At 42.1% G+C, this 27,406-nt stretch overlaps 1 protein-coding gene across 1 annotated transcript in view; it reads right to left on the bottom strand.

Moving 5' to 3' along the window:
* RAB31 (RAB31, member RAS oncogene family) overlaps window positions 1-27,406 on the bottom strand; it is a 72,539-nt gene that overhangs the window by 41,731 nt on the left and 3,402 nt on the right. Inside the window, exons 2-3 of the mRNA XM_054984687.1 lie at window positions 13,099-13,178; window positions 98-179 (exon numbers count right to left, since the gene is read on the bottom strand). Coding sequence (XP_054840662.1) covers window positions 98-179; window positions 13,099-13,178 — 162 coding nt within the window. The remainder of the gene's footprint in view (window positions 1-97; window positions 180-13,098; window positions 13,179-27,406) is intronic.

Below are 27,406 nucleotides of genomic sequence, written 5' to 3' on the forward strand. Positions count from 1 at the left end.
TTGCTATTACAGTGTATTATGTTAATCTCTGCCACCACAAGTGTAGTGGACACTGAATGCAAAGACCTCCAAAGAAAGATACCAGAATCAGACTCACCCGTTCTTGTCCTGCTGTATCCCAGATCAGAAACTTATGAAGCTCGTTCCCACAAGGCACTGTTTTAGTCATGAAAGAAGCACTAAAAAGAGCAATAAATAGCATCATTTTACTTAAACTAGAATATGAACAGACTATAGCTAAAACACATGTATTCAATCATTAATCATCTGGTTTAATAACCTGCTGTAGCATAGTGATTAAGTAGTTGGGTTGCGAATCAGCACTCTGCTGGTTTGAATCTCACTCATGCAATGAGCATAGTATGAGGCCTTGAGTAAGCCACTTCCTCTCAGCCCCAGCTCCCCAGCTGTATTTTGGGGATAATAATATCACTGACCTTGCTCACCACTCTGAGTGGAGCACTAATCTGTCTAGAAGAATATTATATAAGCACTATGATGACGATGATGTCCCATATTTATCATTCAGAATATTTGGGTAGGAATTTCAGCTTTTTAAGGAAAAATACATTTTCTCTTAGTGTGTTCAGCATCTTTATTTGCCTTATCTATATCTGTAATTCTGAACATCTAATTCAGAATGTAGATTTTAAAATCTGTACAATGGGGCCCTGTACAGACAGGGGGGATTTTTCTACAGACCTGGGAGAATCCCCAGATTTGCAGAAAAATTCTAAGAGTAAAAAAAATAGTAAAGGGGATTAAAATTAGAAATGGGAACGAAACAAACCACGGAACAAAATTCTGTATGGAACGGCTGGTTCATTTACAGAGAAACATGCGGTCCGTGGGATTGCATTTTTACGGAACAAACGGATTTTTCCAGCCGTTCCATGGCCAGTTTAGATTTTCACAAACCCCACACCGGTTTCAGCCCATCGGCTGAACCCAGCATGGGGTCTGTGAAACTGACAGCCCCTTTCTCCTGCTGCCCAGGCTGTCAGTTTTACAGACCCCACACCAGTTCCAGCATGGAGTCTGTGAAACTGACAGCCTGGGCAGCAGGAAAAGAGCCTGTCAGTTTCACAGACCCCGCAGCTGAACCCAGTGCAGGATCTGTGAAACTGACAGCCCCTTTCTCCTGCTGCCCAGGCTGTCAGCATCACAGACCCCGCGCCGGTTCCAGCGTGGGGTCTGTGAAACTGACAACCTCTTTCTCCTGCTTTCACAGACCCTGTGCTGGGTTTAGCCGACGGGCTGAAACCGGTGCGGGGTCTGTGAAACTGATAGCCCCATTCTCTTGCTGCCCGGGCAGCAGAAGAAAGGGGCTGTCTGTTTCAAACAGCCCGCACCGGCTTCAGCAGCCAGTGTGGGGCAGTTGAAATGCCACGAACCACGAACCAATTCCCGAACTGGAATTGGTCGGAAGTTCATGGTTCGTGGAATGCTACAAACCATGAATCACATCATTCGGGGGGGGGGGGGGTTTGGCTCGTACCCATGTTTAATTAAAATTCCCCAAAATACAGAGGTCTTGTGAAATCCCATGAGTTCACAGTAAGCTCTACGGGGTTGCCTAGCAATCCTGCCCCTGAGTCCCCAGTAGATATGTTTCTTCTCATATCTTATTTTACAATTAAAGATTCATGTCCTTCTGATTTAAAAATATAGCTGTAGTAGAACTATTTAATCTTTAAAAATATGGTTTTGATTGCCTAGGTTTGCTAATATTATGCCACTTTAAAATATCTTACATTGATTTGCATGTAACTCTAGAAATTAAAGTGAGTATAAATCTTTAAACTGGGATTTCAGCATTTTTCTTCGCTGAATCATATGTCAATAGTGTGGTGCAACAGAAGGAAAAGCTTTGGCATCTATGAACCTGCTTTGGGACCTTCAGGGACACCAGGTCAGCAGCTCTGGAAAACATGATGCTGGACTAGATGAATCATTGATCTGGGCCAACATAGCTCTTCTTATATTATTGTTACTAAGAAACACCCCTGCTCGTATGAATTATTTCATTCTAGATTCTGCAAAAAACTTTAAAAGGATAATCAAGTCCCCTAAAGATGAATCTTGGATTTTGCATTCAGCAGCTTTCAGGTTAGTCAAGTTCAGAACACTAGCCCTTCCTGAACTAAAGCAAACTAGAATGTTGTTTTCATGCCTGGCTTATCTAACTGCTAAACAATTTCTCCTGAAGTGCCTTTCAGTTTAGCACAGCTTATTAAAATAACAATTATTACCTGTTGGTTTTTACCTTCTTTCAAATAACTCAAATGAATGAGTTCTGGACTGCATCAAAAAGATAAAAGTAACATTTTTTCAATATGTTTCAGCTTCTGCATTTTAGAATGTCACATGAGGCTAAGGCTTTTGAAAGATAAATTGGAATACCACCAACCATAACAGATGAGTTGAATGATAAAATTACTTTTTCTGTTACTGCAGCCTTACCTTAATGTCTCAGTTTGATATCAAACATGGTCTCTCTCTCTCTCTCTCTCTCCTGCAATCTCAGGCAGCATATTGCCTGAGAAATCATGGAGGTGCCCAGAAAACATGGTTCCTGCCCAGGGTTGCTTTCAGGATTACAGCTGAGCACACGTACACTTATTGGGTGCAGGAGCTGCTGCATTCAGGCTAATCAGGCTTGACTCTGTATAAACTGTTTGACCATGCCTTGCCTTGCCTTTTGCAGTGGGGCCTTGGCCTTCAGGCCTTACTGGCTCACACCAATGCCAAGGCCTGGTTTTTTTTCTGTTTTAACTTGCAGATGGGCCACCGCTTGACTCTGTTTAAACTGTTTGACCGTGCCTTGCCTTGCCTTTCACAGTGGGACTTGGCCTTCAGGCCTTACTGGCTCACACCAACGCCAAGGCCTGGATTTTTTTCAGTTTCTGAGGGAGGGTAGTTTATGGATTACTTACTATACTAACCTCCTTCCATTCTGTTCCTGGACCAAATAGACTGGAGAGACTCTCAGTGCTGCTGAGGCTCTCGTCTCCAGTTTCACTGCAGCCTGCAACTGAGGAGGAGAGTACTTCCCCTGGAGGATTCCTGCCTGCCTGCCTGACCATCGCTGGACTGCAGGACTGGTGAGCGAATCTATGACTCACTGGGTTTTCCATTTGGGTGAGGAAAGGGGTGGGTTTTTGCTTGTCTGGGTGCGGGGAGTTACAGTTTCCACACCACACAACACACACACAACACACACACACCAGAACAGTTTTTTCTTTTAAGTAGTGTCTTTAGAAGGTAGGCAAGTTGCAGGCCTTCAGTGGCTATTTGCCCTCCACTTAATTGATAGGGAACCAGGGGTAGTTTGTTTTCCCCAGTAAATAGGGTTCAGTAGGAAAAGCGTGAGTTGTAGTTAGGTTACCTTCAAATATATACTCATATCTTCAAATGATATACTCATATAAATAGGCTGCTCATTAGTTCTCCCATAACTAGGGTTTCACTGCACCCTTGGAGCCAGGCCGGGGATATTTGCTTTGTAACAGGCTAAGGCTTTCCTTTTATACTGGGGTTTAGGGCCAGCTCGATTCCTGAAGAGGAATTCAGCTGTTTGGTAGGTTTAGGTTCCCAAAAATATATAGGGTTGTTTAAAAAGATATTTAACTGAACATCTCCAGCACTAAAAGAGCCACAAGAAGCATAGCTTCAGAAATAGGTAGATAGATTTGGAAAGCAAATTGTTTGGTTTTTAAGAAAAAAACCCCAAAATTTACAACAGGTAGTTGGTATGGGGACAAGGAGGGGAAAGAATGGCAGATAGGAAAGCTGAGAGGGGCCCTGGGGGAAAGGCAACAAGTAAGTCTAGAAGGGAGGAGGGGAGGGGGACGGCTGCCAAGAAGGAGGTGGTCTGGCCGGACCTCTCCCTCGAGGAGGAGCAGCTGCTCTCATGCCCTCCGACGAGTGTGGAGAGTGAGTGCGTCTTTTCCTATGCGGGAGACATTGTCAGCCCACATCGCTCTTGCCTTCTCCCATGGAGAGTTGAGCAGTTGGTCTTCCTGAAGGTCAACTCTTGGCTCTTTGATTTCTCAGGACTGGACTTCCAGAGTGAATGAGGTGAGACCTCCTTGTGGCCTGCATCCTCTGAGAGTCTAGTCCTGGGGAATTGCACTCTTCCCTACATTAAACTTTTAGCTGTAGTTAAAACTGGCCAGTAGAAGGAGGGTGAGACTCAGTGGCAAAGGGAACGCACCCTGCAATTTGGCTCCCCCCCCCCGCAAAAAAACAAGAATTAAAAAATTGACCCAAATCTGTCACAGACCCCGTGGGCACAAATTGATTCTAATACTTAATAACATGCTCCAGAAACGTTGGTTGCCACTGGAGGGAGGGATAGGTTAGATAGGGACTGGTTAGGTTATGGAGACTTTGCTGCTGTTTACTGTTGTTGCATGCTGTTAAAATGTTAATGTAGAAGGGGTGGGGAGGAGTGCGGCAGGTAGGGATGGTGGGGGTGAGGCCAGCTGATGATGAAAGCTACCTCCTACACGACCTCATAGGTGTTTTCCAGGTCAACTTGAAGCTGGCAGGGGGTGGGGTGGGCGTCTGCTACTGTGATCCGCAAATGCCATTGTGTTGTGCTTGTGGCTAGGTGCTGTTCTGCTCTGTGGTGTTTCCCCACTGGCTGAACTCAGTGCTCAGCTGCAGGAAATGACAATGGTTCATCTGGACTAAGCTGCAAGAGTGTCCCCCAGGTTACTTTGGGTTGGGGAGGAATGGATGTTTGTTTTTCTTAATGCTGTGCAACTAAAAGCAAAGGAATAAAATGTTTTTTGCAAGCAACTGTGTGTGTGTTTTTGTGATTCTCTGATGTGAAGTAAACTGTGTTACTATTGTGTGGGAGACTGGAGTGATGTCTTGTGCGGTGCCTTCATGCTGTGTAACTAAAAGCCAAGCAAAAAATAAAGAGTTTTTGCCAGCAATTGTGTTTTTGTGATTCTCTGATATGAAGTAAGCTGTGTTACTATTGTGTGGGAGACTAGAGTGATGTGTTACGCTAGTGTGCCTTTAAAGTTGTAATTGAAAGTTAGAAAATATTTTTTTAAAAACTTTATTCAATGTGTGTTTGTGTGTTGTTCTCTGGTGTGCAGGTTAGTTCCCATCATAGGGAACAATGGGGAATGGCTGGCCAGCCTGCTCTGGGGGTGGCAGGGAACTTGGAGGAGCATGTCTTTGGATCTGTGGGGATGGTGGAGGGTAGATTTAAATGGGGATTAGGCCTGTGGCCGTAGATGCCACATTCCATGGGTTCTTGGTATGGGAGTCTGGATTTTCCCATAACAAGAACCAATGGAGAGTGACTGGCCAGTTACTGCAGGGGTGGTTAGGTTTTTGGGGGGGGGTGGTCTTCTGATGGGTTGCTTGGGTGTGTGTGGTGTAGCTGGACTGTGGCTGTGGCTACTGGCAGCCCCAATCCATGTGTTTCTGCTGTGTGGAAGTCTTCCCCACAGTAGAAAGAAATTGAATGGTGTGGTGGTGGGAGAACCATGGCATGGCCCCCCAAAGTGCAATCTCCTTGAAACTTGGGGGAGGTTGGGAGGACAGATAAGAGCATGCCTCCTGAAAAAGCATGCCACCCCAAGCCAGAAAAGCCCCCTTTTCCCCCCATAGGGAATAAAGGAGAGTGGAGGAGGCTGGGGGCACCTTCTTTGGGGGTCCATAAAATGGTCCCCCAAAGTGCAATCTCCCTGAAACTTGAGGAAGGGTGGGAGGACAGGTAGGAGCAGGTCCCCTGAAAGTTGGGTGCATTTTGCTTCCAAAATACCACCCCAAGCTACCAAGAAAGGTCGCTTGTTTTCCCCATAGGGAATAAAGGAGAGTGGAGGAGGATGGGGTACCTTTTGGGGGGGGCATTACATGGCCCCTCAAAGTTCAATCTTTCTGAAACTTGGGGGGTCGTTAGAGAAGAGTTAGGAGAAGGTCCCCACAAAGTTTGGTTTGCTTCGTAAAGAAAATGCACCCCCCCCCCCCCCAGGCTCCCGGAAAGCCAGGAGCAAGTTCCCCATTGAAAATAACGGCCGAATCTTTACGAAGCAAACTCAAATCTTTCTGAAGTGGGTATTCAGAATCTCCTTTATTCTGAAGCGGTTTCGCGAATCAAGCTGGCCCTGAACACCCCTAGTGGTAACAGCAATCCAGTTGCAAATGGCTGCTATAGTACAACGATAGTACACTATCCAATGATGAGTAAGTAGAACACAGGGCTAATGCTGGCATAAAGTAGTTAGAAACTAGTGCTCAATCAGCAGCAGAATTACACCACAACAATATTTCAAGAAACCAAAGCTCTGTTTTAATCTTTGCTAGTAGAATAAGCCCCCCTCCTAATATCTTACCCAATCCCCCAATAAATTCCACATTCCTTTTTAAACCTTTAAAATCACAACAACTCAAACAGAGACAGCCAACTTGTCCCTGGTAATCCTGTCATCCTCTACCAATAAAGGCATTCCTACCAATGTGTCACATTACTCAGGAAAGGAAAGCAATGATCAGTGAACGACAACCATGACCCCACAATGTCATCCAACCCAGCACACATTTTCTTCATGCACAACTAAACAGTCAGAAAAATACCACAGTGGCTATAAGAACTGGTGGGAGGGGTCATCTAGGGTTGTTTCTTATCTTCTGTGGAAATTAGCTAGTTGGGCTGCAAGGCAGCACTTCACTGATTCAAATTTCACAACTGCCAGGTAGCCTTGGGTAAGACACTCCTCTCAGCACCAGCTCCCCAGCTGCATTGTGAAGATAAGAACACTGACTTTAGTCACTGCTCTGAGTGGGCACTAACAACAACAACAACAACAGTGTGCTTCTAGAGAGATTGGTGCCCCGCTCAGGGCAGTGGACAAAGACAATGTCATTATTATTCCCACAATAAAGCTGGGGAGGTGGAGCTTACCTAAGGCCACCTGCTGAGTTCATAGCAGTAGAGGGGTTCAAACCAGCAGAGTGCTGACTTGCAGTCCAACCACTTAACCACTATGCTACAGCAGCTGTCCTGTACAGAAGAGCGGTATATAAATGAACTGTAGTTGTTGTTGTTGTTATATTGGTACATGTAATTTTATACTGGTACATGTAATTTTATACTGTAATAAGAACATGCCATGAGTAAACACATGATCCCCTCTAGGTTCATTTTCCTTCTCACCATTCCACCCACATTTTGCCTCTTGCATTGATGGTTACTCTACCAACGTAAGTGTTCCAGTGGCAGTAACATCCAAACTTCTGCTAGCAATATGCTCTCTCTTGACTTCAAGAGACTTAGGAGCAACGTCACCTCTCCCTAGTAGGTAACCCACTACTAGTAGTGGGTTAATTAAATTTAAGTCAAATCTGCCTTGTACACATTATCTGGAAAGTTTGTAAGCTTTGATATTTCAGAAGAATTAGATGAGATGAATTACATGTCATCCATTTATACAGTGTTATACTGCCTTGTTAAAAGCCATGACAATGTGATTTATTATAAAATGAACGTTCAGCTTCATGTGGAAGCAGATATGTGCCTCTGAATGATCAGCTAATAAACTTTAAATGTCATTTGGGTTTAGATGATCTTTATGTAGATGCTTGAAAATCTCCAAAGAGTTAAAACTAAAACCTAAATAAAATAATTATGATTACTGTTCTCTTTTGGAATATATTTGATCTGTGTAATTAAATCCTAACAAGAGAGAGAGGGAAACAGAAAATCCCCACCACCACTCTTCTCCTCAATGGAGAATCACATCGCAGATTCTCTTTCTCCTTGCAAAAAGCCTCCCTGGATTTCCTGCCTCCTGTTATGTCCACAAACACACACACTCCGTTCCCGAGCTCCCTGGAGGAAAACCTGAGCAGAGGCTTTTTGCAAGAGAGACACACTGCTCTTCCCTTGGCGGAGAATCACATGGAGTGGTTGTTATTTGTAAGACTACACTACCCAGGGAACCTTGCGGAACCCAACATGTGAAGAAAACATGTGAAGCGTCTCATGTAATTGGGCTCTATGTTAGTCACTCTTACAGCCTTGAGCAGTGTTCTTGTTTCTCTCTGTATTTCCTGCACTCACCAGCCCTGCTCCAGGTCAAAGAAGTGAGGGGCTTGCAACCAGTCAAATGAATTGCAAGGGCTAGTAATTACTTTCTAAAGAGGTGCTGGGAGTTAACCGTCAGCCTGAAAGTCATACCATTTGACCTGGGATCATTGTACCCTAATCACTGACACATGAGGCTGACTTTGGTTACTCAGAGGAAACATGCACTCATGTGTTATTGGGTTTTTTTACTTCACATGTTCCAGAACTGAATCCTAACACAAACTAAACCTAGGCAAATTGTTTGTCTATGAAAGGGTCTGACAGTTACTAAGGTGGGAATGCTTACTCTTGAAATTATACTCCAAGCACCCAACAGCCTTGAATAGCAAACATACATTTTGAAAGAAAACAGAATAAATATAAGGCCTTTTCAATCTCTACCTACACTTAACACAAAGAGATTTAGAGATTCCATTCCCCCAGTGGGGGAGGGGGATCTCCTGCTCCTAGCCTCTGCCCCACCACCTCTCACCTGGCCTGCAGGTGGGAAGGGGTGGGAACAGGTCAACAACACCCCAGAGCGTGCTCCCACACTAGATTGGGGGCTGATTTTTATCAAATCAGCCCCTGGCTTGACCCATCACTTCCACGTCATTCCCCAAATCTCTGGTGTGATGTGGAAGCATTCTGGAGTGTACACAAGGTAAGTAATCCCATCACAGCCCCCCCCAACACCCCCACCCCCAGGTTTGAGCCCCAGGGGACATGGCAATCCTAAAGAGATCCACGCCAGCAACTGTGAATGTGATCAATATATTATCATATTATTAATTTTATAGTACCTTTCAGCATACAGAATACTGAAAAGGCACTAGAGCCCGTGCTGTCTCCACTCTAGCGCTCACAGGCTCCCTGAAGAGATGAAATATAACGTATGTAAATAACTTTGTGTGTATTAACATGGGAGGGGTGTTGACTATTGGTTACTGTGGGTTTAAATGTATGCCTCTGAGGTAGGGGTCCCATACATCCAGTGGGAGCAGGGGATCCCCCACTCCCAGCCTCCACCCCCTGCCATTGCTTACCTAGCCAGCAGAAGGGGAAAGTTGCAGGCTATGGGCCTGGGAGCTCCGGAGTACGCTCCTTGTTGCACTGAGAATGACATCATTCCCAGGGTAACATGGAAGTGAAGACCCCTGTGTGACTGCCCCCCCCCCACATACATCCTCCATCCCCTGGTTTGGGCTCCAGGGGATCTGATAACCCTATTCTGTCAAGTTCAGTGAATCTATGAGGAGCTCTTAGAAATTCTATCTAAGTCAGTCTAACTGTGTGTGAGCCTGGGTTGGTCTTTGTGTATCTCAGGGAGAGATTATTCTGGCTAAGTCAGGCAAATTGTGTGGAAAGGCCTGAGTGACTCTGTCTTTGTGAATGAGAAGAGAGTTTATTCTGTTAATGAAGATCTGTGTGAAAAGTTAAGTCTTTGTGACTGGGCCTGAGAATATTTAATTATTTATGAAACCACCAAGCCCCTGGACCTAGAAATGTGAAATTTGAGGAGAACGTTCCTTTCGTGACGTACAGGCTCTCTAAGAAGGGATTTTAAGAAACTCGCCCCCTGAGGGGGTAAAAAGGGGTAAAATGTGTTTTCCCATACGGATACAGCTTCCCTGTGTGGCCGGCAGGTGGTTGCCTGCTCCCCCTGCCCCCACTGCCAACTTGGCTACTCTTCCCTGATTGGGCTAGCTTTCAAGGTCATTTGCATATGTGGCCTGACTGGGGCTCAGCCCAACATTCTAAAGAGTATGCAGTTGTTGTTGGGCATCACTGAATGTGTCCTGAGGTAAAAATATACCTCCCAGTCTTCCCCTCTAGGGTTGCCAATCTCCCTGTAGGGCCTGGCTTCCTGTGTGGCTGGGAGGCTGATGGGTCAGCTGTGGAACTGTGTTCTGAGGTAAAAATCAGGTCAAGGAAACTGCAGACAGTCGAGTAGAAGACTCCTGAAAAGGGATTTTATATAAAAGTCAGTATGGCAACTGAGTTTTTAAATGTTCATGGGGAGATGGTGCATGACCTTTCTAGGGGCCATTTCAATGCGAACCTCTCACATGAAACTGCCCACCACACCACCCCTCCCTCAATCCAACTCCACCTCACACCTCTTGCAGCCATCACCTCTTACTGCCCTCAAGAAGTCTCCTGGTAGACATTGTGCAAGATATACCGATGCTAAAAGGTGGAAGCAACTTAGAGATGCAGCAAAGAAATATGCACATCATACTCCTGTGGTACACTGAGCAGCAGTAGCCAAGTACCAGCAAGTCCCAAGTCCAAGGGAAAGGTGACCATCCCTGCAGGCCTGGCCACAGCAGTGACGACACTAGCAGACCTAACATCCATGATATACCCTGATATCGCCACTATCACGGAGAAGTTCATGGACTGGCTGTGCAAGTGTGCCATTCTGACCCCCAAGAACGACAAGGCTGCCATCATTAATGAAACACAACTTAACTCCTTCAAACAGGCAGAAATGGAGTACAGATCTGTGGACTCAGTGGTGCAAATGGATGATACGGTCCATTACCCCATGGAGTTCCTCAACACGCTCAACCCTCCTGGCTTCCCAGTCCACAAGCTTCTCCTCAAAGTGGGGGCTCCAGTGATGCTGCTCCAGAACCTCAACCCACCCAAACTCTGCAATGGTACCAGACTGCAAGTGAAAGCCCTCCAAAGGAACGTCATAGAAGCAACATTGTTCACCAGCAGTGCTTGGGACGGGGGGGGATCAGTGTCTGGAGACTGAGTGCTATGAGGAAAGGCTGAGGGCCTTGGGAATGTTTAGTTTGGAGAAAAGATGGAGGGGGGACATGATTGCTCTCTTTAAATATTTGAAAGGCTGTCATTTGGAGGAGGGCAAGGAGCTGTTCCAGTTGGCCGCAGAAGATAGGACTCAAAGCAACGGGCTTAAATTACATGCAGAAAGGTACCAGCTGAATATTAGAAAAAACTTTTTCACGGTCAGAGTAGTTCAAAGGTGGAATCAGCTGCCTAGGGAGGTCATGAGCTTCCCTTCACTGGCAGTTTTCAAGAAGAGGCTGGATGAATATTTGTCAGGGATGTGCTTTAGGCTCATCCTGCATTGGGCAGGGGGTTGGACTAGAAGGTTTCTATGGCCCCTTTCAACTCTGTGATTCTGTGATTCATACCACGCATACCACTCATACCATCAGAGAAACCCTTGAATTCAAGAGACTGCAGTTCCCCCTCAAGACCTGCTTTGCTATGACGATCAACAAGTCCCAGGGGCAGATACTGAAGGTGGCAGGAATTGACTTGAGGGAGGATTGCTTCTCACATGGGCAGTTCTATGTGGCTTGCTCCAGAGTGAGCTCACCCAGCCGCCTGGTGATCCTAGCACTTGAGGGAAAAAACACCAATGTGGTCTACAAAGAGGTCCTTCAGTAGAAAAAAACCACTTGCACATATTTTTCACTTTATTTCTTGCACTACAATCTTTTCCTTTTAAAAATCTCTTCAATAAATGTTACATTTCGAAATTCATTTCATCAGTTTTCGGTATCAACACACTTCGCTTTATTCAAATACTTTTGTGAAGCTTGGATACTATGCCATTATACTACAAAACCAACTCAACACCCCCCCCAACCAAAAAATGTTACATACCCATAAATATTATAACTGGATTTAAAGTAGTTAAATACCGTAGCTTATAAAACTCCGCAACCATAAAAACTGTGCAACCATCATTCTCACATCTTATAAATAAATTCTACATCTGATTAAGCAAGAACGGACCCACTTTTTCCCTCACAGTCATCCCTGATGTGCTGAGTGTTCTGTCATATCATCTATAACAAAGCCTTCATATAATACCAGTTAAACAGAAAATGTGTAAGGCAAAAGCCTTTGGTGGCAGTGAAAACCTTTCGAGGGAGTCAGAGAGACAGCAATATATAGGTCACACAAACAAAGCAAAACACTATAGTTGGTGTTAGCAGTGAAGTTCAAACCCTAAAGGGAAGGTGATCTCAAGGTATAAGTCTGAGTAAAGTAGAGAACACCTGAAGCTTTGTATGTGTGGAAATAATACTAGTGTTGATTGTGACCTGGGCTCTCATGAGGTAAAAGTTTAAGGTGATGTAAGGAGCTTTAATAAAGGTCCAAGGCAAAGGTTAAAAACAAAGTAAAATCATTATATTGGGAGACACCATCTTCAGAAATGTTCAGGAGGAACTGCAAGCCCATTTTATTTGCCAGGGCCTTTTAATAGAGCATAGGCATCTTTGAGGGGGGGGTTAATTTGGCATTTTATTTTATATATTTTAAATTGTAATTTGTAAACTGACTTGAGTCATGCAGAAAGTTGGGATATAAATATTTTAATTAATAAATAAATGTACAATGATAGAGTTATTTGATCTAGCAAGAAAGGACTGTATATGTGTTTTTAAATGAACAATGAAATAACCTGTGACATTATTTGAAATCTACCTCGAAAATCTACCTTTTGTGAATGAACTTTTAGAGACTTGCTTCCAGTCTAGTTTTCACAGTTCTTTCTTTCCACAACATGACTCTTGTGCTACTAACTAATGAAACAGTACTAAAAACGTATAGTTATTCAGTGCAGGATTCAGAAGATGTCAGAAGTTTGGGAAGGGGTAGACAAAAATGAGTGTGGTGACAGCAAATGTTTTATCACTAAAATCTTATCCAGTGCTAATGAATGTTGTAACTATCTTAAACATTTTTTAAAAATTTAATTTAAATTTTCTTTAGAGGTTGAACCTCAAAAAAGTGAAAGAAATAACATGTTGCTCATGACAGTGAGAGGCCCGGGAAGAAAGGAAAGATATTTTAGGTTAGCATTACCTTAAAAGGAAGTTAATAGGCTTACTCAATAGCATTATATAACAGTGCAAACAAACAAGTGTTCCTCCCATGACTTTGAAATATTAAAAAGAATTCTAATAATGTTTATTTAGCTTGATATACATTTTAAATATATACATAGTACTTACCCAATAGTAGGACTAATATTGTGGTCAAAATGATCCTGAACAAATCGGCAAACTATACTTGACTTGCCCACACCAGTATCCTATAAATTAAGAAAAGAATAAACGTTTCAGGTCAGAGCTAAATTGAAAAATGTACTCAATGCTCAATAACAATAAATGTTAACAGTATTCAATAAATCTAACACTGTGGTGGTATTTAAAACAATGCCAGCATATTCCAGTCAGTAATTGTAGTAGAAGACTGATGCTTCTATTCCCAGATTTTATATTGATTTTATCTGAGTGGTTGCAAACCCCAGAGTAGCATAGCCCACTTTTAGGAAGTCTTTTCTGGCTACATTTAGGCAAGAAAATCATTGTTCTTAATGTAAACTGTATGAATATGAACACAGATGTCCAGGGTTAAATAGAAATGTGTTTACACTTTTGTGGTCAAATGGTTTCCTGTTGCTTTTAAAACCGAACATGATCCAAGCATCTACACACACCATCCACTACAATTTGCAAATTACAAGGGAAATGGCTTCCCAGATACTTGGCAAATTAATTTAAAGGCCTATATAATTTGGGACCAACATATCTGAAGGACCACCAACTCTCTCATGAACCTACCTGACCACTGTAATCATCTTCGGAGGCCCTACATCAGGTGTCCTCGCCTTCTCAGATTAGGAGGCTGGCAATATTGGGAAATCAGTGGAAGAACATTTCAGTCTCCCAGGATATACTCCTACTAACCTAACAGTTACCACTGTTTGACAAAACAACTTCAAAGGAAAACTCCAGTATGAAAATATTAAACTAGAATTCATCAATAATTTGACTGGATATGGGGGTTATGAGCAGGGCCGGTGCCAGGGTTTCTGGCGCCTGAGGCAAGATACCTACTTGCGCCCCCCCCCACTAACCAATTATAAAAAACAGAAGAAATGTAGGAAAAATGAAAATTGCAAAACTTAAAACTTTTTACATTTTTAATTTAATTTTTCTTAATTTAAATTTAATTTTTAAATAAGTGTGAGAATAAATAACAATAAATCTTTTGTTTTTCTTTCTTAAACAGGAAACAGATAACAAATCACAAATAACTTTGAATAAACCTGTGAACTGTGATGTCAAAATTATGTCTCTTGCATGTTTTCATTTCAGGCACGTCAAAATCTCACTTTGCGTGCCTTTTCTCTTGCAAGGTTTTCACAGGGCATGCAAGGTTCTCTCTTCCTCATTTTACATTTTTATCCTCCCAACAACAACCCTGTGAGGAAGGTGAGGCCAAGTGAGAAAGGTTGAATATGAACTGACAGTAGTCTGTCCAAGCACTTTGATCTCCTGGACAGTGGCAGGAGTTTGCAGAAGCATAAATGGCACAAGGAACAGAATGGTTTGGCAGAGACAGCACTAATTTATACTCTGCTACTGCCTACTGACTGTTGGCAACCAAAGCTTTAGGAAAGTCCAGGTTTTAAAAGGTCTGCCTGTCTCTCCTTTGAGCAAACTGGGGGAGCAGCATCTTGTCACCTACCATGTCTTAAACACCATAAATAAAGAAGGTTGTCCAAACACAACACAGACATGGAAACCCTGTATTAAACATGCTCACCCCTTCCAATTGCATGCCTTTTTTTTTCCTGGCAGGATGAAAATGGGGATGTCAGGAGATTAGGAGGAGGAGGAGGTCAGCAACCTGTGTGTGCGTTCTCATAAAACTATTTTTGGAAATTTACTTTGCCTGGATTCTTCTTTTGCTGTGAATCACCAAGAGAGCTTCTATCCAGGTTGACATTAAGGTGTCATTCTAAGGTGAAATTTTGTTTTTTAGCACATTCATCCTTTTGTACAGCAGGAATGCAAGGGAAAATATGAAGGATGGAAATCCCATACATCTTGCATTGTTCCACCTGTACACTGAATGTGAATGGGAGTGTCCAGAAATGCTTTACAAGCTGTTCATTACATCAGGAGCAGAATCATCCTGCTAGTTCAACCCTGGGCTGCAACACAGACAGATAATAAACTTTCCAAATATGCTCACGCTGTGCTGTGCCTGATCCCCCGCCAGGCTCCACAATGCAGGCAGGTCCCGTCTCTTGCAGAAACTGCAGACTTTCCCTGCCCAACCTCTGCCCTTCGTGCTGCTAATCAGCCCAAGAGGCCAGCACGCGCTTCTGCTTGGAGGGGGGGCAGGGCTGCTGCGGCTGCGCCCCAGAGCTTCTGCCAGCCTGCGCGGCGCGCGCACCGGGACGCTCACAATGAGAGCGGGGCGGGGCGGAGCGGGGCTCCGGTGCGTACACAAACACCACATGGAGAGCCAGGGAGGGGATTGGCTGCCAGCCGGGGAGAACTGAGAGGCACAAGCAAACGGCATGAAGCCTCGCTGGCTGCTGCTCTGGTGCTGGGTCAGGCTGAGGTGTTGTTGGAGGCGGGGCTGGGGCCAGGCAACGGCGCCTCCTTCGGAAAGAAGCGCTCGCGGCCATCGCCTACCCCGCCTCTATTATAACGCCGGCAGTGGTTATGAGGAGGAACGAAAGGGGAAATAGTATGAAAAGGAGGATACAGGGGAAAGTGAAGTGCCTCCCCACAAGTTCTCTACTGTAGAACTGATCTTGGCACTGCTCTAGCAGCCACTGTGCACATAGGCCATAGTTTTCCCATGCAGAGGCTGCCAGGGGGACGGAAAGAGGGGAAGCTGAAGACAAGATAAAAAGGAGGTTGGCTGATGGGTAAGAAGTAGAAAAGGAGGCAGGAAAAGAGGAGAGGTTATGGAGGCTTTTAATGAAGGGAGAAAGAAAACAGTGTGGGAGGTAAATGAGATGGTCCCTCTTTGTTTTCTTCTAATCTCTTATAGAATCAAAAAAGATTGACTGGGATAAAATTTGTCTTGTGTCAGAACTTTGCAACTTCCAACAAGTAAAATATTTAATATTCTGGTCATATCTGTAGGCAATCCCAAGGAAATGTTTTTTGGATTGTGATATAAATTTCAAGTATGTAATTCAAGCTGAAAATCTATTGAAAATATTCCTTGTGGGTTTTTTGGGATGGTGTAATGCTTTCCTGGTCATGATCCATGATTCTGCTATGCTTTCTCTCATCTTGCCACTAGGGGAAGACCCTACACAAGATTTGTCACAGCACAAATTTATGGTACTTCTACAATTTAAGTTAATTAATTAAAACCAGTACTCATATAAATTTAAAAGTAGCATTATACCCATACAGCTATAACTATTGTACAACATTCCTGGATGTACCTGATGGAACTTATTACACCTGCAGTGGCTGAAGCATTCCCTCACTAATTAAGGCTGTAAACATATGCACATTTTCCTAAAATGAAGTCGAATTTAATTCAATGACACTTGCCTTCAAGTAAACATGTTAGGATCAGCTTGTTGCAAAATTGTGTTTTCTCGTTAGTCCAAATAAAATAGCACACAGGATCCAGGGAGAGAAGGTTGCTTAAATCATTTAATTAAATGGGAGGAACCTTAGCCATACAGAGGACCCAAGCTCCCTCTTTGACCCAAGGCTCATCAAAATTACAAAGCTTGTGCAAGACATTTTATACCCCTTGGTCCATTAAAATATTAGGCTTTTAATTGGCATAAGTCTTCTAAGGATCTCCATTGGCGATGACCAGTTGGCAGTTGCCACCTCCGGCTACCCAATGCTTCTTGATTGGAAGACTGATTTTGGCCATTAACATAATTATAATATTTCCCACTTTTCTTTACTTGTCAAGATGACCCAGTGTCTTATCTCTTCTCCAAGAATGTCTTTTCCACTCCACACTCCTATAGGCTAGAAGTGGGTTCCTCTCCTCTTTTGCTGACTTAGCACTTCAAACATATTTTCAAAGGCTACTTGTATCACATCAGTTAAAACTGCTTTCTGCAGGCTGTGTGGGGCAAAATACTTTCCCTCTCTCTTAAGTATGTGACTTACTCTCACTATCTGGGCTCTTTATTCAGTGTCCTGGATTGCTCTACATCTCTAAGCCAATTCTATGAGTTTCTTCTCTTTCTCCCTGTTTGCTATGTAGAGACAGGTGTTTTCAACTTTCTTTGCACCTGCTCCTTCCCTTTTCTTTGAGTTAGTATCCTGGCTACATCTATTGTGTAAAATACATCTATTAGTAAAAGAATATTTCCATTTGTTTTTAAGCATATCATTATGTGTCTATGTTTGTAGTGCAAATGTATTCTTCTAGTAGCAAGCTTCCATAGTAAACATGTCTCTTCTCTTGCAACTTTTTGCAGGCACATCTTTAGGACTCCTAGTTTCAAGTCTCAGTGTTCTAAGAAATGTTGTGCATCTGTTAGTGCTTCTACCATGCTTTAGCTGCATATCACTCATAAAATTGCATAGTGTTAATAGAGGCACTTAAAATATCCTGTTCCATTACATTCATCCACATCAAGCTTGTTGGTGACCTTTCTGGTATTAAATATGAAAGGAGACAAAATAATTCCAGTATGCTCTGAGCACTTATTTTGAAGGCTACCTGAATTTAAAATACCACAATGGCTTAGGACAACAAAGGAAAAGTCAAACTTCATCTTCTTGTACAGATGATTAAGTTAGCCTTATCCCAGCCAATTGTTTGAGTTAAACCTCAAGGGGAACAGACTTGAACTCTGAATCCTGTCATTGAATCCGGCATCTGAATTCAGGAATCTGACTAATTATTAACAAATTAATCAATTATATGTAAATGAGTTAGCACTATATTATCAGAGCCTCAATATGAAGGCCCTTTTGAGATGCTGAGGAGAGACAATTTATCAAAAAGTACCACTTATTGTTAGAGGAGGGGAAATGTTCCTTTACTTGAAAAAACTGATGATAAAGCACCTGTCAGAAGAACAGTAAAATGAAGATATCCGCAGATTCCCCATGTATGCAGAAAAATATTTGTTTGTAAATTAAAAGGGGGGACCCAAACTGAGGACTGACTGACCATACTCATAGCATCCTCAAATGTCAAAGGCTGTTGAGTGTCATGGTATTTTTTTAAAGGCAGTTACAAACTTGTATTGAAATTGATTAAAACACTTACAAATTAAAATTAATCCCAACTAATTTATCAGACAAAGCTTTATTTGATTAGTACTCATGCCATTTTACAATTATCTCCATTTCAGCACAAAACACTGCAACTCTCCTAGCCAGCATGACGAACAAGATGTGAAATTCTATTTATATTAAAACAAACATTAAAACCAGTATATCCTTACCACTGTGTATTTTTAAAACTGCATATATAATTTTAAAATTTTCATAAAGATTTAAGGATTTTAAAGATGTTATAAATGTTTTATTCATGATTACATCATTAGTGAGTAGTGACATCTAAGCCAGTATTAAAATGTAGTAGATGACAACAATGGTGTTGTTTTTTTAAATGGGGGGGGGGAGCTTAAAGTGAAAACACTGATGCATCGATCTAGTTCCATGACTTCAACCAACTGTAATTCAATTGAATTATATGCTGCATGTTAGCATGAGTATTATAGTATCTGGCCATCTTCATTCAAATGTAATTAGCAATATTATTGTATTGATCTTGGTGTATGCTTTATGACTGGATATATTTATTATTTTTATGTATATGAAAAATGTTCAACTATTTTTTTTGGTCTTCATACAATGGAAGTATAGCAGTTTTTTTCTTTCTGCTTATGAATGGCACTCCAACTCTTTAATCCTAGCCGTACCACATTGTTTATTGGATGTCCCATGCTGTCTAACTGAATTGTATTTTATATTTTGTAATCTATCTTGAGTCTCATGGGAAAAGACAGACTATGAATAAAATAAATAAAAATAAAAATGTAAAAATCAGATCAAATTATTTGTAATATAGCAACCAACAAAAATGAAGCAACCTGTATAACAGAGGAAAATGCCTAAAGGGGATCCTTTCCTTCAAAGGAAGTCTTTCACCTTACTACCAGCTTTAATACAGAGTGCCTTTAATCATTGCCCAGCTGATCAGACATTGAAAGCTCTGCAACTTTTTCCATTTCTTACTAGAGTAGTTATATTTCTAAAGCCACCTTTAAATGTTCTGTTATGCTGCTTGGAAAGCATTTTAATCTGGCTGTCAATTAATATAAATTATATAATGCTCTAGGGAAGTATTATATAGTCTCTGGCTACAGTTACTGGAACTGATTTCTTTTTACTCAAATAATACCAGCATGGCTTACTCGAAACAAAACACAGGCCAGCTCTGTACACAGCAAACACAATGGTTTCACTTTTGTGTTTGAATGTTATGCAGCAACCACAAATAGGGCCAGTTCACATTTACCACAGCCCTCCACAAAGGACATGCAGCAATCAAACCACAGGGGATCTTGTATTATCTGCCAGGGCAGATTGTGAAAGGAAGAAAAATTGACATGATGGTTAGTGAAAAGCAGTCCTGTATTTTAAAAGATCAACAATAACAATAACAGGCTAAAGTTCCAAAGTATTCCAAAAGGCCTTTCCTTTTTTTGTGGCTCTTTCCACAGCATTATTTGCCCTAGGTTCAATGAGGTTGAAAAGTGGGGTCATTTTCCTCCTTTCCCACAGCATTATGGTACTTCTGTGCACCATCTTGGTTTTCTTTGACTTTTCTCTGAACTTTCCCCAAAGAGCTCTTCTATGAAGTTCTGGGAATGGCCATAGCAAAGCTTCAATAGCTGCCATACAAGGGGAAAAGTTGAGATACTTCTGGTCCTGCCCACACAGCACCCATTTCTCCTTCTGCAACTCTCATGGCAGCCCCCTAACCCTCCCACATGCTACCAGGGGGTGTTTTTGAGTTTTTTAAAGGTAATGGACATACCTTTAAAATATAAATATGCTAGCTGCCATGGGGCGGGGGGAGGGGAGTGGGCTGAGGGAGGGAAAATTGCCATCTGGAGGCCCACAGCTGCTGTGCTCTGTCACAAGGCTTCCATACAGAAGTGTTGCCATGTGGAAAAGGACTATGTCTGGCTCTGGAAGATAAAAACAGCCAGTTCCTTTAAGCACAGCATATGTATCAGAAAGAATTCCAGTAGGAATTTCAATTCTTTCTTCCATGGTAATATTTGAAAGAGTTTCTAAGTAATTTTTCCCATCTGGTATTACTTGAACAAAAAAACCAAAAGAGCATAAAGGTATATATTATGAGACTTTCCCCCCAAAGCCTAGAGCTATACATAGCCTAGAGCTATACATAGCAGATGTATCTCTGTAACTACTATTCACTAGCAGAAAAATGAAGCTGTGAGGGGGGGTGTTATGTGCCGTCAAGTCATCTCCAGGTATACTTAACATTTTTTTAAATATCTGCAACCTTTCTATATGCTTATCACATTTCCATTTTTTAAAACAAAGTTACCTGGATAGAATTCTTCCCATACCACAAGACAATGCCAACTCTACTTTGTTTCCCTCAAAGGAGCAGGCAGTTACAGAGAAATTGACAGATTCATTACTACCTGAAGAAATGATGTCAAGTTACTGGGATGGTCCAGGCTATTTTTCTGTCCATGCTAATCCATCATTTAAACCTTTATCTGCACTCTGTAAAATATGGACAGAACACTAACAGGGCAGGGATGCAGTGATAAAAGCGGTAGCTGTATGCAAGTTAAAAACTGTCTATTGGCTACAATCTTAAGACATAAAAGGCAAACCGTGCTGCTGACAACTCACTTTTTATCCTGGCACAGGTGCACTTAGGGCCTCTGAGGAGCCATGGAGCCGGCAGGGAGGCAAAGCATGGTGGAGCTCCCCCTGCACGGCCTTCCCGCTGCCACAAAGGTGGCTACAGAGCTGTGCTGTGCTTCCCTGCCAGCTCTGTGGCCCCTTAAAAGCCTGCCTGCAGAGCTGTTCGGGAGGCGAAGTACAGGGGAGCCCCCTGCGCAGCTTCCTCATCAGCTGCAGAGCCAGCAAGGAGGTAAAGCACAGGGGAGCTCCCCATGCACAGCCTTCCCACTGACAGCTGTGGAGCCGCGCTGTGCCTCCCCGCCAGCTCTGTGGCCTCTCAGATGCCTGCCTGCAAAGCCAGCAGGAAGGCGAAGAACAAAGGAGCCCACTGTGCCGCTTCCCCGCCAGCTCCGCGGTCCCTCAGAGGCCTGCCCCCGTGGAGCCAGCAGGGAGGTGAAGTACGGGGGAGCTCCCATCACATCAGTGGTGGCTGCAGAGCCACGCTGTGCCTCCCTACTAGCTCTGCAGCCCCTCAAAGGCCTGCCTGTGGAGCCTACTGGGAGGCACAGTGTGGGGGGAGCCCACTGGGCAGCCTTCCCGCCACCTCCGCCAGCTGCGGGACCTTGGGAGGACCATGCAGGTGCAGCCCTCCCAACACCCCGCTACTAGAGCCCGTTGTTTTTATCTTTACAACAGGCTCCGTTGCTAGTTAATAATAAACCATAACAAAATGAATCAAAGTAAAAGAAAATTAACAAAAAAGCTGCAATAAAAACACTAGTGGTTTTAAAATCAGCTAGCTTGATACACTATTTATGTGCAGCTGGTTATGTTCTGAATCTTTGAAATACGACTTTTTCTTTCCCCTATATGACCTACAAAACTGTGCTGCTATAAATTTACTTGTTTCTTATTGTACCACTCCTGCAATTTAATTCTATGTATACTTACAATGGAATTTGCTTTTTGGTAATTATGTGTATATTAAAGCTTCAAGAAATACATTAATTTCAACATGGGAAAGGTAAGTAAGTGGCTTGTGCCACTTCAACTTTTCACTGAAGGTCGTTGTCCATTTACTATGTTGTGACTTTGTTTTTATCATATAATCTGCATTTTTGATGTCATTTACTCCCCCCCAGCGATATATAAAGTTATTTTGATACTTGCCTAAGAAGGGGGCAGAATCATAGCCATAATATTCAGCATTATACGTATGACTAAACAGTAAAAATATTTATAAGAGGTGGAACATACATTTTTAAAACGTTGAATATGAATAAATGACATCTATATGTTTGTTCCAAAGCATTCTTTTCTTAGGTAGCATAATGACAGGATGCTGCTGATCTCATTGAAAGTTCTTGGATGACCTTGACTTTTGTTATGCACAATAATTACAAACTATCAGAGTCAGATTGTTCATTTGCAGAATTTGAAGAGATCTTTATGATATGAAATCTGCTCATGGAAGCTTTTAAATTCTCTTCAGAATACTCTTTTTTCAATGATAGTACTACATTCAGATCCCATCAATTTACATTTCCACTTGGGGGCTAGATGACAAGAACTGTGCTTGATTGTAACTTCCATGTAATCTACATTCCTGACATTCTGGTGTATAAACATTCCTAGCAATCAGAAAGATTTTTTTTCTAACTATCTCATCTGCTAATTGGTACATAAAGCATTGCAAAGTTACTAACAAAAACAGAACCTACAACTTCTGCATTAAAGGGATCTGTTTCTAGAAATTCAGTTTCCGTCATTGGATGCCGATGCCTCACATGATGTATCCTAGGCCTCTCATTATTATTAATAATATTATTAAATAGCATTTACCTGTTAGGCACTTTAGTGTCCATACACATGATACAGTCTCTGACTTAACTTACGATGAACATTAGACAGACAAAAATAAATGAGAAAGGCTGACAAGTAATTGTGACGGGTAACAGGAGAGAAGGAAGTATGTTGAAGAGTAGGCTTTTTCTTAACACCACAGCTATAATAATCAGTGGTATTAGTTATGTATTTACTTCATTTATACCCTGCCTTTCCCCTCAATGGGGATCCAAAGCAGTTTACATGGTTATCCTCTCCTCCATTTTATTCTCACAACAACCATTCTCAGGGGTTCCATTCCAAGTATCACTAAGAACAGAGAAATCTCAGAATACTGGGAGGCAGGGGTCTGCTGTTTCCCAGTTGCAAAACAACCAGATTTTCTGAAGCATTTAACAATGGAATGATTATGATGATAGTGGAGAGGGAGTAAAAGTAGGATAGAAACCACATCATGTGATCAGACCAAGGAACTCAAACACATTAAATCGCAAGTCACAAATCCTTAAATGGCAAGGATCTACTGTGCTGTAACTATAAATGAACTTGCAATCTGAAATAAAAAGAAGCTAAAGCCCAAGACCCTGTGTAAAGCAACCTAGACAGTCTGGCACCAGGACAAGTCTCTGAGCACTCATGAGCAGCAGGAAGTGGAAATTTTTAAAAAAGGGTAGTAAAATAGCTTCAGCACAAATATGCCCAGTTTATAAAGCACATCTACTTAATATGTTTGGAATTTATTTAGTGGTTTCTAAGAGTAATCCTTTACTAGTAGTCATAGTTCTAACTAGAGCAAATACGCTCCAATCTGGATGCCAGCTGCAATACAGAGGAGGCAGAAAAAATGTGTAATACGCTGTCTGGTCTGCTTATGGACCATTTAGACCCTGTTACAGTGATGGATACTGACAAGATCCTGACAACTGTGAAGGCCACCACTGTGCATGGGATCCTTGCCTATCTAGGCTACTAAAATCATGTAAAATCATGTAAATGAGCTCTTGGTGTCTATCATAAATCAGTCACTAATTCAAGGCACCTTCTCTTGGCCACTCAAAGAGGCAGATATCTGCCCACTATTTAAAAAACCATCCCTAGACAAAAATGATATGGCTAATTATTGTTCAGTCTCTGATATGCCCTTTTTAGGCAAAATGATTGAGAGAGCAGAAGCAGCCAACTTCATGTCTTCTTGGATAACTCTGGTGGTCTGGACCCTTTTCAGTCTGGTTTCAGTCCAGGCTATAAGACAGAGACAGCTATGGTGGCTTTAGCAGATGACTTCCATCTGAATGTAGACAAAAGCCATGGTTCTTTGTTGCTCCTCTATCTGCAGCCTTTGTCACAGTAGATCATGCCATCCTGTTGGGGTGTTTGGAGGCAGAAGTAGGTATCAGGGGATATACCACGGACTTGTTTAAATCATGCCTCATGGAATGGATTCAAAGGGCTGCTATTCAAGATCAGCTATTGTCCATATGGGAATTATCTTGCAGGGTTCCACAAGGCACAATCTTATCCCTCATGTTATTCAACCTCTATGCAAAGCCTTTAGGAGAAATCGTTCACAGCTATGAAATTGGATTTCATCAATATGCAGATGATACTCTATATCTCTCTATTCAAATTCTCTGGTGATGCAGTAGAGGTCTTGAGTCGCTGCCTGACAGCTGTGGTCAAGTGACTGCAAGCAAGCAAATTGAAACTGAACCCTGTCATGACAGAAGTGACATTGGGTGGGAAGCTGGAGATATTGAAGGATGTTGTACTCCCTGTTTTCGATGGGGTTCAGTTGACCCTTGCAGGCTAGGTTAAGAGCATGAAGGGTTATACTGTAACATAGCGGTTAAGTGGTTGGGATGCAAATCAGCACTCAGCTGGTTCGAATCCCACTACTGTCATGAGCTTAGTAGGTGGCCTGGGGTAAACCATTCCTCTCAGCCCTAGCTCACCAGCTGTATTGTGAGAATAACAACAACACTGACTTTCTTCACTGCTCTGAGTGGTGCACCAATCTCTCCAGAAGAAGGGTATGTAAGCGCACATTATTATACTGGATCCAACACTGCTCTTAGAGAAGCAAGTTAAAAGAGGTGCAAAAAATGGTTTCTTCAAACTTAGTCTAACTCAGAAGATGGCCCACTACTTTGACACAACTTACCTGGCCACCTGGATTTGTGCCATGGTAACAAGAATAGACTACTGTAATGCACTCTACACAGGCCTCCCCTCAAAATCAACTCAGAGACTCCAGTTGGTGCAAAACATGACAGCTCGATTATTATCAGAAGCTAGGTGGAATATGCATATTCTCTGTGGTGGCCCCCAACATATGGAATGGCCTACCGGAAGAGGTCAGGAAAGTTCTCATTTTTCTCCCTTTTTGCAAACTATGCAAAACTAAATTATTTAAGAGGGCTTCTTTACTCCGATTGGAGGACTGTTCTGTAAGGAAGTGGTTTCAAAGAAAAGCACTAGTAAAGTGATAGGGACTATAGACTATACGCACTGTCTATTGCTGCAAGTATGATCCTACTGGGTAGCTTCTGAATTGTTTAATACGTCAGGTTTTGAATTGGTTATTCTCTGCTTCAGCATAGTTTCAGTTCTGATTCAGATTTCTGCTTGATGTTAAATCTCTGCAAATTTGCATTTGTACACACTATTGCATTTTTATTGAAGGTCCCTGTCACTGAATGTATTGACTTTCACTGTAACCCATCTTGAGTCTCAGTGAGAAAGGCAGACTATAAATAATGCATTTTTTAAAAAAAGTTTACCTAAAAGTTAGTTAGAAAAATATTACCCAACATGCCCATAAAGAAAATTGTACCTAGAGTGGAAATAGCTAACATATGTTTCACATTTGCTGAGTATAACATTGCTTCCATCAGCCTAAGTAAAAAGTTAACCTGGAGGTTACATCACCAGTCTAAACCTGCAGTGCTTAAGATTTCAACCCAACCCGCTGACCTTTGGGTAGGTTCGGACTGATTTAGGATGGTATTCTTGTCACAGTTCTGTTCAAATAGTGCTTTTGTAGTTTTGCTCTCACAATTGATTTGACCTCTTCTGAGCAGTACTAGCTATGAATTAATTATCTGTGTGAGTGGGGTGGGGGGTGGGGAGTGAGGAAGAAGAATATTCCAGAGAAACTGCCTTTGTCTATATTTCCTTTACTGCTTCTTTTCAAATTGGTGATTCTAATTCCCTAGATATAGATATTCCAGAAACATGCTTATAAGGGTCATCCACCAGCTTCCATGCACAATGGGCACTGCTCCCCCCACCCAATTTTTCTCCTCCAGACATGCAGCCTTTTCCCACTTCTACTGCAAAAAAATATTATTTGTTTGTCCTACCTACAACTCAATCCTATGCCTGCTTACTTTAAAGTAAATCCTCTTGAGTTCAAGTGAACATACTTCCAAGTAATGCCTAGTGAACAGTTTGTTCTTTCTCCCCGCTGTGCACTATGACATACCAATTAATCCAAAATTATTGCATTTTTCATTAAAGCAAACCACAGCAAAGATGTCAATCAACAGGAAGCCATACCACTGGCTCAGCATCCAGGTCCCATTCTCTGACCAAGGTGAGTCTCTGAGGCACTGGCAACAATGAAGCTCAGCTTGTTCCCAGAGTGTCTGACCAAATGCAACCCTTGTCTCTCCTATTCCTTTTGTCTGCTATTAACACACCAACATCCTCACAGGTCGATATTCTGGATTATTTTGCACTTGGGCCAAAAAATTTTCCTGCCCCTGCTCTGCAGTGTCAGAAAAAAAACCCTGTCTTTGCAACTCTATTATTAAAATACATGGCAAACTCAAGGCAAAAATAAACAGTGTTTACCCACACTTGAGAAATAAGTATTAGCACAGAAATATCATATTTTTGCAGAAAGATGGATGCCACTTAGGATCGCATTAAGGTTTGTATCTAGGATGTAGAAATAATACTTTTCTACTTGACACTGCTGACGCTTTATGTAGAATAATAATGTCACTAGTAATTTGTCCCTTCACTTTCCCCATCCAAATTCCACATAAAAGTCAGAATACCTGGCACCTGGATATAGGATCCGATTATGCCTGATGTGATTTTCTGAGACATGCATGCACATTATTACAAAAATCCAGTAATTTCTATATGAGCAGACCTCCCATGCCACACAGACAATTTTTCACCCACAAGCCCCCCCAAAGCAGCCCTGCAGCTGCACTGCAAAAATACAGGCCTGTCAATTGACAGGCATGTCAACAGAAACAGACCCTTGCATACATGGCTGGGAATACTGCGTATACTAAAAACCAACATGGTAAGCACCACTGCTAAGATTTCATGAGGCCTCACAGAGTTTTGATCACCACATACTGCACAGAGAAAAAGTTCTGAACAGTGGGGAACGAACTTTTATTGCTGTTATTATATAACATCATTAATGAGCATGGTGCTTTTATACAGTTGTATAAGCAAAAATTCCTGCCCTCAAAAGTTTAAAATACAAGGTATATAATGAAAATACCAGGTATGCCCAGCATAATGAAAATGAGAAACAATAACATTTTTCAGATATTTCAAGAACTATCACAACAATGTACAAATTGTTCTCTCTCCATTAAGTCTTGATTGAAAGACAAAAGTTTTACATTACAAGAAGATAAATCCAGCTAAACATGGAGGCAAACATTTATGATGACAAGTGGAGAAATAAAGCTTTCATAACACTCTCATTTATTGACTTTAAAAAGGAAGATGCAACTTAACAAGA

The sequence above is a fragment of the Eublepharis macularius genome, chromosome 7, assembly GCF_028583425.1.
Source record: "Eublepharis macularius isolate TG4126 chromosome 7, MPM_Emac_v1.0, whole genome shotgun sequence".
Taxonomy (NCBI): Eukaryota; Metazoa; Chordata; class Lepidosauria; order Squamata; family Eublepharidae; genus Eublepharis; species Eublepharis macularius.